This window comes from Mobula hypostoma, chromosome 10 (assembly GCF_963921235.1).
Source record: "Mobula hypostoma chromosome 10, sMobHyp1.1, whole genome shotgun sequence".
In the NCBI taxonomy this organism is placed as follows: domain Eukaryota; kingdom Metazoa; phylum Chordata; class Chondrichthyes; order Myliobatiformes; family Myliobatidae; genus Mobula; species Mobula hypostoma.
In genome coordinates, this window is record NC_086106.1 from 17,949,001 (window position 1) to 17,961,720 (window position 12,720).

General features: G+C 52.4%; 1 protein-coding gene across 1 annotated transcript; it reads left to right on the forward strand.

Annotated features, from left to right (window-relative positions):
• The first annotated feature begins 598 nt into the window (after positions 1–598).
• On the forward strand, positions 599–12,554 carry pabpn1 (poly(A) binding protein, nuclear 1). Its single transcript, XM_063060112.1, has 7 exons — positions 599–776; positions 1,380–1,488; positions 5,471–5,538; positions 7,554–7,660; positions 7,772–7,859; positions 10,434–10,579; positions 11,357–12,554. Exons 1-7 carry the CDS (start codon positions 648–650, stop codon positions 11,394–11,396), a joined length of 687 nt encoding a protein of 228 aa, XP_062916182.1. The 5' UTR covers positions 599–647; the 3' UTR covers positions 11,397–12,554.
• Positions 12,555–12,720: the final 166 nt, after the last annotated feature.

Below are 12,720 nucleotides of genomic sequence, written 5' to 3' on the forward strand. Positions count from 1 at the left end.
CTAATAGGGGAGGGTTGGCCTCCCCAGGGGAAAAAAAATCAACCAATCAGAGCTGCGCGAAGTCACAAGACGGAATGCAAACTGTTAGCCAATCAACAGATCAAACGTGAAGGACCGTCGACGGCATGAGCCTGACCAATCCCCTAGACCAAAACCGCCTTCCTGTTTGACCATCATCAGCGGGCCATTCGGCGGAGACGATAATATAGCCAATCAAAACAGAGAAAGGGTTGGACTCCCGGAGCAGACTGCCAATCGCCTTCAGAGAAGACAAAGCGGCAGGACCCTAGCACGAAGCAACCAATGAGTGTGGAGCGGAGCGGAAATCAGCCAATGGGCGAAGAGGAGATGTCGGGCGGGGCAAACTGTAGGTGATGGGGTGAGAAACGAGAGCCGATAGGCGCAGGGGTGGCGGGGATGGAGTTCCGTTGCGAAATAGCCAATACACGCCGAGCAGAGGGAGCCACGTGTTGCCGGGGACGGCCGTGCGGTTGTGAAGGCGGGTCCTTCATGAAACTCTGCCAATGAACGCAGCGAGGGCGGAGCCCGAAGCCAATGAGCGACGGGGAGGGGGAGGCAAGGCGGTGCCACGGCAGTTCTCGCGAGAGGAGACGTCGGCGGTAGTAGCGAGTGGCGGCGGCACTAAGATGGCGGAGGCGGACTACGAGAACGGCGCCGAGGAGTCGCTGATAGAGGAGCCGCACCGCGGTCTGGATGAGTCCGGGGATGGCGCCGCCACGGACGGCTTGGACGACTCGGCGATGATCGAGGACCCGGTGGGCGGCAGGAGGAGGGGGTGGGGGAAGTGGAGCTGGGTGGGGGGGGGAGGGTGCGGGAAACGTGCGGGCGCCCCAGCAACGGGAACAGCAGAGACGGGGGAGGGGTGTCACGTGGTGTGACTGACGTCAGACCGCGGGGGCAGGCTAACTTTGCGCCCAGGTCATGGAGGGGTGAGGGGTCAGCGGAAGTGGGTAGTGGGTGTCCAAGAGGGTCACGTGGTCGGGACCCCAACTTTTCTGCCACGAAGGGGATGGGTGAGCTGGTTAGAGGGGGACGTTATATGGGGGGAGTAAAGGGTGACAGGACGGGCGGGGGTCGAGCAAAGCGGTAAATCAGGTGGTGATACGGGGGTGGGGTTGAGAGCGGGTGTGACAGGGTGGGGTACGGGGCGATGCTTGAATGAAGATGTTGAAGGGGACAGATGTGTTTTTGGGTATCAGGTTATGGGGCAAGTTAGAGGGCGGATAGCTAGTGGGAACTGGGTATAGTGTGGAAGGGGTTTGGACTCGGGCTCTGTTAACCTCCCCTTCGCCGCCTCTTCAAAAACCCTGACCCCGAGTCCTCCAATCCTGATCACTGCCTCTTCCCACCCCTCCCAGGAGCTGGAGGCCATCAAGGCCCGGGTGCGGGAAATGGAGGAGGAGGCGGAGAAGCTGAAGGAACTGCAGAACGAAGTGGAGAAACAGATGAACATGAGCCCACCACCTTGTAAGTGCCCCCTCCCAAATCCCCTTTCCCTTTACCTCCCTGTTTGCCCCCACCCCTCAACTACGCTGTGTGAGCAAACACTCTCCCTTAGGATTCTGTCTCGCCTGGCATGATCAGTGAGGAAGCAGCAAAGGTCTATCAACCCCAAAGGACCTGCCCTTTGCATGTTCTTGGCCGTCGCCACCCTTCTGTCTGGCTGCAGGAACCCCCAGCTTGCCACTCCACTTTCCCCAGCGCTGTTGAGGCCACAATCAGAATACTACGTGCCGTTTCAGTCACCCAACACGACAGGTTGCATATGGCTGTGCTAGAGAGCCTATAGAGGAGATTCCCTAGGCAGTTGTGTTGGGCTAGCCCTTTTATTACATGTGGATGGGGGAATTGATGGCTCTGTGGATGATACAAGGAGGGGTGGAGGGGCAGGTAGTGGTGACGAAGCAGGCGGGATGTTTGCAAAGACACTTGAGCAGATTAGGAGAATGGGCAAGGGTCTGGCAGAAGGAATATAGTGCAGATTGAAGGAATAAAGGTGCAGACTGCTTTCTAAGTTCAAAATACAGGATTGTTTGATGTCATTTCCAGTACATGAGTGTGAAGGAGAACAAAATAATTGTTACCTCTGATCCAATGCAGCACAGAAAGACAATAATGAGCAATAAATATAAATACATAAAACATAGATCATATGTTGATATATAGTTGCGTTGGGCACAGCAGTGTCTGTACATAAGGTGACTTTGTCAGGAAATGATAAAGTAGTGGTGATGGAGGAGTGGGTTAGTAGGGGGAGACGTTGATCAGACTTACTGCCTGGGGAAAGTAGTTGTTTTTGGGTATGGTGGCCCTGGCGTGGGTGCTGCATCGCCTCCTTGCTGATTTAGGGGGGTTGGGACAAACGGTCCATGAGCTGGAGGTGTGGGATCCTTCGTGGTGTTGTCCTTTTTGCAGCACCTTGATGGCAGGTGGGCTGGGCAGTGATGACGCAGCCGCGGTGCAGTTTCTATACCATGCGGTGACGCAGCAGTTCGATGCTCTCTGCTGCACATCTGTAGAGTATAGATGTGGGAATAAACCGGGTATACAAAGGGACTTCGGAGCCCTGAAGCAGTATTCCCTAAAGGTTAGGGATGCAATGTTAGCGTTCATTTTCAAAGGGCTGGAATGTAAAACCTTTGATGTAACACTGAGGCTTTAAAAGACCATAAAAACAAAATTAGACCATTCAGCTCATCGGCTCTGCTCTGCCTTTCTGGTTTATTTTCCCTCTCAACGCCGTTCCCCTGCCTTATCCCCGTAACCTCGGATGCCTTAACTAATCAAGAGCCTATATACTTGTGGTAATGAATTCCACAAATTCACCACCCTCTGGCTGAAGAAATTTCCTCCTCAGCTCTATTCTAATGGGCGCCCCTCTATTCTGAGGCTGTGTCCTCTGTTCTGAGACTCCCCTACTATAGGAGACACCTTCTCCAAATCCACTCTTATCTACGTCTTTCAATGTTCGATAGATTTCTGAGATCCTCCCCCCAACCGACATTCTGCTTAACTCCAGCGAGTACAGACCCAGAGCCATCCAACGCGCAGTTCACCCTTTCGTTCCCGGGATCATTCTTGGGCCCTCTCCGTCCTTTCTTTAGTGTGGTCTGCCCAGAGCTTTGTAAAACCGCAGCATTAGATCCTTGCTTTGTGAATGCTAACATTGCGTTTGCATTCCTCTCCACTGACTCACCCTGCAAGCTAGCCTTTCTGCAATCCTGCACGAGGTATTGATCAGACCGCGGTTAAGAGTAAGGGTGGCAGGGGTGACGATGTGTCTTTACCAAAGGTGTTGGGTGCTCCTTCCCGTTGCTAGCCTGTAGGTCACCCTTGGGAAAGGTGTTGACCAAGGTCACGTGAAGCCATGATGGAGTGTGCCTCAACTCCTGGTTATGCGACCACTGACGCCAGGCAGACAATCTCTGAAGAGTATTGATGATGGCTGGGGTCACCCGTCTTCTAAAGACACTGCCCAGAAAAGGCAATGGCAAACCACTTCGGTAGAAAGAAGAGTCAAGGTCAAGGCTATGATCGGCCACATCACACATCATGGCACGCTGAACGAATATTAAGGGTTACAGGGTGTCTAGGGAGGATAGATCCCCTTAAAGATCAGCGTGGCCCCCAGTGTGGAATCAGAGGAAATGGGGAAGATTTTAAATTAGCGTCTCTCTTCAGTTTTACCATGGAGGAAACAGTTGAAGGTCAGGAAGTGGGTGGTGACGCCTTGGACACGACAGACTGTTGCAGCTCCATGAAACAGGTTAGACTACACTTGGAGTATTGTTTGGTTCTGATTGCCTCAGTACAGGATGGAGAGGTTGACGGGAATGCTGCTTGGGCGAGGGAAGGCTGAGTGAGCTCGGGCTTGTCGCTGTGGAGCAGAGGAAGATGAGAGTTGACTTGATGGAGAAGTGCGAGGTGATAAAAGAGCCGGTGCCTTTTGTTGCAGGGCTTTTGGCCTGATTGGTTTTCTTAGTTACGTGTACATCGAAACGTGCAGTGAAGTACTTAGTGTTGTGTTAACGCTGTCTTGAGGGTTGTGCTGATCTGTAAGTGCCTGACTTCCAATGCCCACAGACCCCGAATCCTAACCCTAAATGTTGTGGAGTGTGGGAAGAGACCCACACGGTCACAGGGAGAGCTACAAAATCCTTGCACACGGTGGTGGGAATTGAACTCTGATCGGTGATCGCACTGGCCGATTTGCTACAGTGCTGTCGCGATGCCAAATACTGGCGAAGGGTCTCGGCCCGAAACGTCGACTGTGCTTCTTCCTAAGGATGCTGCCTGGCCTGCCGCGTTCCACCAGCATTTTGTGTGTGTTGCTTACTTTTAAGGTGATTGGAGGTTAGAGGGAGGATGTCAGATACATTGTTGATACACAGAGGTGAGTGCATGGAATGCACGGTTGGGGGTGTTGATAGAGGCAGATGTGTTTGGGACACTTAAGAGACCCTTGGTGAGGTCTTCATTGGTCAGGGTCGACCATGGTTGTTGCTTCCTTGCTGTCTAGGTACGTAAGCCAGGGCTGTACGATATGGAGAGTGAGCTCTCGCCCTCGCAGCAAACGCCCTTTCTCCACACAACTGGCGAACCCAAAGGAACGGCAGAGACCGAGACGGTTTGGCACCTGCGGCGTCGCAGGAGTTGCCAGTCAGCATTGAACGAAACGTGGGACTGCCTCAGGGACTCCAGCTCAGGACTTTTTCTGTCTGGGTTTACTACCGACTCCTTCCCCGTGAGTGGGTGTAGCCGCAAGGCAGCGGAGGTTTGAGATCAGAGTTGCCCTTCTCCTCCATGAGCTGCCAACCACAACTGACGAGCCTCACCTGCACAAAGCGACTGGTTTTAAGGTGCCAGTGAGCCGCCTTTGTCCCTTTTCCGGTCAGTAAAAATGGTTCCGCCGGGCTTGGTAGCTAAAACCAGGAGCTGGACTTGGTTGTCAGAGGCTATTTGAGCTGCACGCCATTGGGAGCATTTAGTAGGCAGTGGGAGCTTATCCCCATTGCCACCCCCCACTCCGGCTATAACAACCTAAAGGAACCAGGAGACTCTCAGATAGGCTTATGAATGAAAGAAGAACGGAGGGTTATGTGGGAGAGATGGAGATGCGGTTAGATTGATCTTGGAGTAGGTTAAGCTCAAGTTTAATCGTTCAAGTTAGAATGTTGGCACAACGTTGTGGGCCGAAGGGCCTGTGCTGTTCTAATAGTGGTTGCGGTGGAAACATTAGCAGTGTTTAAAAGCCATCCAGATAATTGCATGGACAGGAGAGGTTAAGAGGAATTGTGGGCCAAACGCTGGTGGATGAGACTAGCTTGCAGGGCAGCTTGGGCCAGTTGGGCTGAAGGGCCTATTTCTGTGACTCTACCCTTGTCCCCTGCACACAACCCCCCACAATCCTACTCACCGGCCCCCCTCATCACCTCCTCTTCTCTTACAGCTGGTCCTGTCATCATGTCGGTGGAAGAGCGGATGGAAGCGGACGCACGGTCCATTTACGTTGGTAACGTGAGTACAGCCTTCCTCCTCCCCCACCCTGCTTCACCGTCCCCTCTAAGCTGCACTGGAGGAACTCAGCAGGTCAGGCAGCATCCATAGAAATGAGCAGTCGACATTTTGTACAGCTGCGCGGTAACTGCAATGCTCCCACGCACGTAGCCTTTATTGTCGTGCAGCTGGAAATTTTCTTTTGTATAAAGGCTATGGGTAACCCTAAGTAATTTCTAAAGTAAGTACATGTTCGGCACAGTATTGTGGACCAAAGGGCCTGTATTGTGCTGTAAGTTTTCTATGTCGTTAATAGTGACTATAACACATACATTTTTTAATAAACATACAGCAAATGAAACATTTTAGAGCTTTGGAGATCTTCATTGTCAGTGTTTCAAGTTACAATACTGTTAAAAAATTGTAACAATAAACACAGAATGGAAGCCAGCAGCTCATTGTTAATAAACTTCTGGCTTGCTGAACACCGCCACCTAGTCAAAACATTTTATTTTTGCCATTGTGCCTGGCAGTTGTTTTGAATTCCTGACATTTACTTGTGTTGTAAGTTGTCTTAAAGATACACACAGCACAGTACAGGCCCTTCGGCCCATATTGTTGTGCCGACCCTCAAACCCTGCCTCCCATATAAGCCCCCACCTTAGATTCCTCCATATACCTGTCCTGTAGTCTCTTAAACTTCACTAGTGTATCTGCCTCCACCACTGAGTCAGGCAGTGCATTCCATGCACCAACCACTCTCTGAGTAAAAAAACCTTCTTCTAATATCCCCCTTGAACTTTCCACCCCTTACCTTAAAGCCATGTCCCCTTGTGTTGAGCGGTGGTGCCCTGGGGAAGAGGCGCTGGCTGTCCACTCTATCTATCTGTCTTCCCCCTTCCCTTCTAATCCTGAAGAAGGGTCTCGGCCCACAACATGGATCGGTTGTTTATTTTTGTGGATGCTGCCTGACCTGCTGAGTTCCTCCAGCATTTTGTGTGTGCTGCATTCAATACCGATGTCTGTTCGAAAAGCACAAACTCCAGGCTCCCAGAAGATCCCCTTTTCGATGGTCTGTTGCTGGATGGATCCACGAATATGCAACTAGCCAGGGCACATCTGTCGTGAGCAGTGCGTTAACTGGCGGGGTACGCCTTCAAGAGCGTGTTACCAGCAGCGCCCTCCGTCAATACAAGAGATTCTGCAGGTGCTGGGACTCGGCACCCACAGAGGGCAGTGAACAGTTGATGTTCAGCAACACCTCGTATTCTGTGTGGATCGCCTCCAAACCAGCGGCATGAGCATTGATTCCCCCGACTTCTGGTTGTTGCTTCGACCCCCCCCCCCACCCCCTCAATTTTCTCCTTTTCCATTTCCCGTTCCGGTTCCCCACTTACCTGCCCATCACCTCCCTCTGTTTAACCTCCTCCCCTTTCTTCCATAGTCCGCTGTTGTCTTCCAATAGATTCCTCCTTCATCCCTTTATCTCTAGCCTCATCTTTCATCTACCAGTTGTGCTCCACCTACCTACCCCCCTTCCCCCCATTCTAGCTTCTTTCCCCTTCATTTCCAGTCCTGATGGAGAGTTTTGGCCTGAAAGGTCTGTTTATTCCCCTTCATAGATGCTGCCTGACCTGTTGAGTTCCTCCGGGGTTTGGTGAGCGTTGCTCTGGAACTTTCGTCTGTTGTCTGTAAGACAACGGAGCAGAATTAGGCCATTTCTCCCCCTGTGTAGTTCCAATGGGACAGGGTCAGGACACCCCACGCCCAGAGATTGGTTTCACCAGTCACAAAGCACCTGCTGGAGGTTAAATCGTGCACGGGTTTTATTGCCTGATGACTGGTTATCAGTGTCACAAATCCAGAATGGCAGTACTGGCCTACTCCCCATCCTTCCCCTCTGCCCCACCTCCACCCCTCCCTAAACACAGCCTTCCGTCTGTCCCACTTCCCCTCTGTGCCGCCCCCTGTAGGTGGCCACGTTCTTCCCCTCCTCCGTGCTGTGCTGACCCCGGCTTCTCCTCTCCCTCCGCCAGGTGGACTATGGGGCGACGGCGGAGGAGTTGGAGGCACACTTCCACGGCTGTGGCTCCGTCAACAGAGTGACCATCCTGTGTGACAAGTTCACCGGGCACCCCAAGGGGTGAGTGATGGCGCTGGGCAGAGGGAAAGGGGGAAATGGGAGCAGGGAGGGCTCTGGGAGCGCCAACTCTGCTTGTCCCTCTTACCTCTGTTCTCTCTTACCCACCCATAGCTTCGCCTACATCGAGTTCTCAGACAAGGAGTCTGTGCGGACAGCCATGGCACTGGACGACTCCCTCTTTAGAGGCCGACAGATCAAGGTGAGGGGGTGGGGAGGGATCCCTCGCATTCTCACACCTCAGCTACAGGCACCCCACCCTCCCCCGTGTCTGTTGCGATTGGAATTGGTTTCTTATTGTGACGTGATACCAGGAAGAGTTTCTCTTGCACGTTCAGATTCGTAGAGAGCGCATTGAGGTAGAACAAGGGGAAGCGGAGTGTGGAGTGACATTTGACAGCTACAGAAACAGTCCAGTGCAGGCAGACAGTAAGCTGCAAGATCATAATGAGGTAGACAGTGCGGTCTTATTGTTCAATATTCTGATAACAGCAGGGTAGAAAACTCTCCTTCAGCCTGGTGGTATGTGCCTTAGTACCTGTTGTTCAGTGGAAGAACAGGGAAGAGGATGTCTGGGGTGGGTTATGCCGGCTGCTTTGCCGAGACAGTGGGGGTTCTCTGCAGTGCCTTGCGATCTGGGGGAGAGCAGTTGGCGTGCCAAGCCCACGGTGCATCATCGCGGGCTGACGGGGACGTGCTCAATTTGTTCGTCTTCTGCAGAAGTAGAGGTGTTGCTGAGTTTTCTCGGACTTGCCAGGCTGGGGTGAATGACCTTCCTCCTCCACTACACTAATCCCGTCCATCTGCACTCGCAGTGAAGCCTTCTGTGAGGGCTAGTTTTGTCTCTGGACAACTCCAATTCCACCATCTACTCGAGCAGCAAAATCCAGCTCTTCACCCCGCTCTCTGTAAGGAAAAGCTTCCCCTCAGATCCCCTTTTTCTCAACTTAAACCTACGACCTCTTATTCTTGGCGCCCTTTTTGTGGGGGAAAGGATTCTGACTATCTTTTCCTCTCGAGTTGCACCTCTGTCGGGGCATCCCTCAGCCACCTTCGCTTCAGAGAAAACAGTCCCAGCCTGCCAGTCTCTTCCTGTCCGACCCTGGGGAATCTCTTCTGCACTCTCTCCTGTGCAGACACACCCTTTCTATAGAATGGTGACCAGAATTGCTCCCATCTGTGAAATTGCGACGTAACCTCTCAACTTGTGTATTCTCTGCTCCTCATTTACCGTGCTATTTATGCCTTTTTAACAGTCCAGGCCCTTCAGCCCACAGTGTTGTGCTGACCCCTGGACCAACTCCAAGATCACATAGCCCTGCGTTTTTCTTTTGGCCGCCAGCACAGTAGCGTCGTGGTTAGCACAGCGTTTTACAGCTCAGTCCCACCTTTGCCTGTACAAGGAGTTTATGCGTTTCCTCCCAGACTCCGGAAATACTAGTCAGTAAGTTAATTGGTCATTGTAAATTGTCTGATGATCAGACAGGTAGCTTGCTGGGCAGTGTGGCTGATTGGGGCAGAAGGGCCTGTTCCCCACTGTATCTCTAAATACTGCTCTAGCACACCCCCCCCCCCCCCGGGTAGAGCATTACTTGTTGTGTTTTTTTACAAAAGCTACCCCTGACATCCCCTTCTACTTTTCTCTATTCACCTTAAAATTATACCCTCTGGTACGTGAGCCCTTTGCTCCCGGGGGAAGTGGCACTGGCTGTCCGCTCTATCTGTGTCTCCAGTACCGCTCTAACAGGTTGCCTCTTATTATCCTTCACTCTAAAGAGAAAAGTCCTAGCTCGCTCAACCTTTCCTCATGAGACAGGCCTGGTGAGTCTCCTCTGCACCCTCTCTGAAGCTTCCACGTCCTCCCTGTAATGAGCTGAGCACAGTGTTCCAGGGGTGGTCCGACGGGGTTTTATAGAGCTGCAACTTTACCTTGTGGTCTCTTCAACCCAATCCCTGATTGATGAAGACCAACACAGGCCGAGCTTTCCTATTCACCCTATCAACTTTAAAATTCAAAATACACGTGTGGTCATCAACCCTGAGCTTCGTTCTCTTGTGGGCAAACTCAAAAAATACCTATAGAATAACAGTCAATGTACAACTGCCCATCTAGGGCGTTCAGCCGGAGTGCAGAAGAGAGCAAACTGCAAATGCAAAAAGAAACAATGGTGAGATAAATAAATAAGTATTTAGAAGCTGAGATCAAGAGCCCTTGAAGGTGAGTCCATAGGCTTGTGGGGACACTTCAGTCACTAGGTGAGCGAAGTTATGCCCTTTGGTCCAAGATCTGTTCCTGAACCTGGTGGTGTGAACGCTGGAGCTCCTGTACCACCTGCCTGAGGTAGCAGCGAGAAGAGAGCGTGACCAGGGTGGTGAGGGTGATGGATGCTGTTTTCCTACAGTAGAGTTTCACGTAGATGTGCGCAATGTTTGGGAGGGCTTTACCCGTGATGGGCCGGGCTCAATCCACTTTTCGTGGGACATTTGAGGCATCGATCTCCGTTTTTTTTTCTGTTCAGATGAAATGAGAAGCAGGGTTCACAAGGGAAGCGTAAACTAAATGTAAACGATGCACAGTTTTTACAAGAACAATCAGCAGAAATTACCATCACTAGTTCAGTGGTCAGTGTTGCTGTACTGAGGGAGGAACGAGCGTGAGCAGGTTGGTTCAGGAACAGAATGGTTGAGGGGAAGTAGCTGTCCTTGGTGTCGTGTGACCTCCCCCCACCCCTGGCGACTCTCTGACCCTCGCCCTGCATCTCTTCCCCCCACTCAGGTGGTGTTGAAGAGGACGAACCGCCCGGGGATCAGTACCACAGACCGGGGTTGGCCGCGCTCCCGGTTCCGGGCCAGGGCCAGCTACTCCAGCAGAGCCCGTTTCTACAGCGGATACGTTCCCCGGTCCCGAGGCAGGGCCTTCAGGTCTGGGGCGTGCAGGGGACGGGGCTGGTGTCTGGGGCAAGGGGGTTGAGCTCTTTGTGCAGGGGTGGTTGGTTGAGGCAAGGGCCAAGTGGGAGGAGTGGACACCCCCGTTCTCCAAGATGGCCAGGACAGAGTTGAGATGACGAGGAACCATGGTCTGTCCCACTGGCTGTCCTGTTTCCCCCCCCCCCCATCTTCTCTCACTGCCCACCCCCTTGCTTCTCCTGCGGGGGTGGGGGTGGTTGGTGATCTTGCAGCGGGAAGTGTTCTGACGGCAGGAACACCGGGGAGGATCTCCTCTCTCCCCCTCAGTCCAGGGAGCGAGGGCTCCGCTTATTCCCCCCGTCCCCGAATGATGTGGGGTGCTGCTCAGCACACTCCTGCCTATTCCCACGTTTGGGTGTTGCTGGGCCTGACTCCTGCTGCCGGGAGTCTGGTCGGGGTTGCTGAGAGACCGAGGAGGATGGGAGTGACGCGGTTTCCGTGAAGACTCGCGGCTCTGAGACGGGTCAGGCTGGCCGGGGGAGACTCCTGTTGCCGGGGCGAGATGGGGCTGCCTGTTGCTGGGAAGATTGTCATTGCCAGGAAGCAAATCAGGGATTCCCTGTGGCCAGTGACATGGGATGTGGAGGGAGTCCAGAGTCCCCCACCCTGTCCCAGAACAGATTGGGAGGGAGGGGAGTGAGAGTCCGAAGGCACCCCGCCCCCTCCACTTTTATCTCGCCTGATTGTAGACGTTCTGTATGCAGACTAATGAGTTACCTCTCTCTTTTACAGGGGACGAGGGCGTGCTTCATCCTGGTATTCCCCTTACTAATCCCATGGAGAAATGTCCCCCCCCCACCTCTCCCCCCCTCCCCATCCCTCCATCCTTACCCTCACTCCCTTCAGGAAAAAAAATCCCAAAAGATTTAAAAAAAGAACAAGAAAATTAAAGAAAAGAAGAAAAAAAAATGAAAAGAAGAAAATAAATACAAATATATATTAAAAAAAAGCCGACAGGCAGAGGACGGGGTGGAGCCCCGCCAGGGGAGTGTATTAGTGGTGACAGTATTGGTAAGGTGTCCTTGGGCTCCTTCAACCTCAGATTCACACTGACATCGGTTTGCTTTTGGGACAAGCCCGTTTTTTTTAACTTTTTATTTCTTCTCCCCCTGTGTGGCTACGGGATTTGAAATGGAATTTGTTTATTTTTCTCTATTTGTCCCTCTCTCCTTCCAACCCTTCCTCTCTCTCTCTCTCACCCTTCTTCCTACCCTCCCCCCATCTTTACTTAATCTCCCATCCCTGTCTCCTCTCTCACCCACCTTCATTCCTCTCAGTATTATCTCTCTCTCTCTCTCTCTCTCCCCCCTTCCCCCCTCACCCTGCTGGAGATTTGTTGAAGTGTTGAGGGGGAAGGTGTTGAACTGTGAATGGATCAGTCCGTGCATTACATTACTGATTTGCTGTTAAAACATTTTTATCGTGTGACTGTGCAACAGATTTTTGTCTTCACCTCTCCCCGTCTCTCCTCCCTTCTTCCCCCAGCCCTCTCCTCCCAACCTTGCCCCCCTCTTCCCCCCCTCCTCTGTCACCCCCTCCCTCCCCCCCTCTCGCAGGCGTCTTTAATATTTTTCTTTTCAGATGGCTGCTGTACGCCAGAGGAGAGAGAGTTGCTGGTGTCGGCCCTGTGTCTCTGGTCCCCACCTCTCAGCGGGAGAGAGCACTGTGCACTGATCACTGTTTCCAGACCTATCGGCACCCATCTCCCCCGCCGTCCTCCCTCCTCCCTTCCCCTTGCCCTCTCCTTCCCCACCACCCCACTTTCCCAAGGACTTACCGCAGCTGGGTTGGGGGTGGTGAGGGAAGGGATGTACTTTCTGGGGTTTGGGGAGGTGGGGCCTGATTTTTTTTTAGAAAAAGAGGGAATCAAAAAAAAATGTAAGGGGTTTAAAAAAAAATAAAAATAAATAAATGTTTTATATAAAAGAAATTCAGTCGTACTCTTCAAACCTTAAACTGTGAACAGTGCTCCCGATGGCTTTCTCACTTTAAAAGCTGGCCCCCTGGCCTTAATACTTTTCCACCCGAGGGAGAAGGTCAGTCCCTGTCTACTCTATCTGTGTGTCTAGTATAGAGACACAGAAACAGGCCCTTTG

Excerpts from the sequence above, each read along its gene's own strand:
- pabpn1 (XM_063060112.1), top strand. The coding sequence starts at position 648 with ATGGCGGAGGCGGACTACGAGAACGGCGCCGAGGAGTCGCTGATAGAG. Across the intron at positions 5,539-7,553 it reads GGTCCATTTACGTTGGTAAC|GTGGACTATGGGGCGACGGC; the intron begins GTGAGTACAGCC and ends TCCCTCCGCCAG. Across the intron at positions 10,580-11,356 it reads TCCCGAGGCAGGGCCTTCAG|GGGACGAGGGCGTGCTTCAT; the intron begins GTCTGGGGCGTG and ends TCTCTTTTACAG.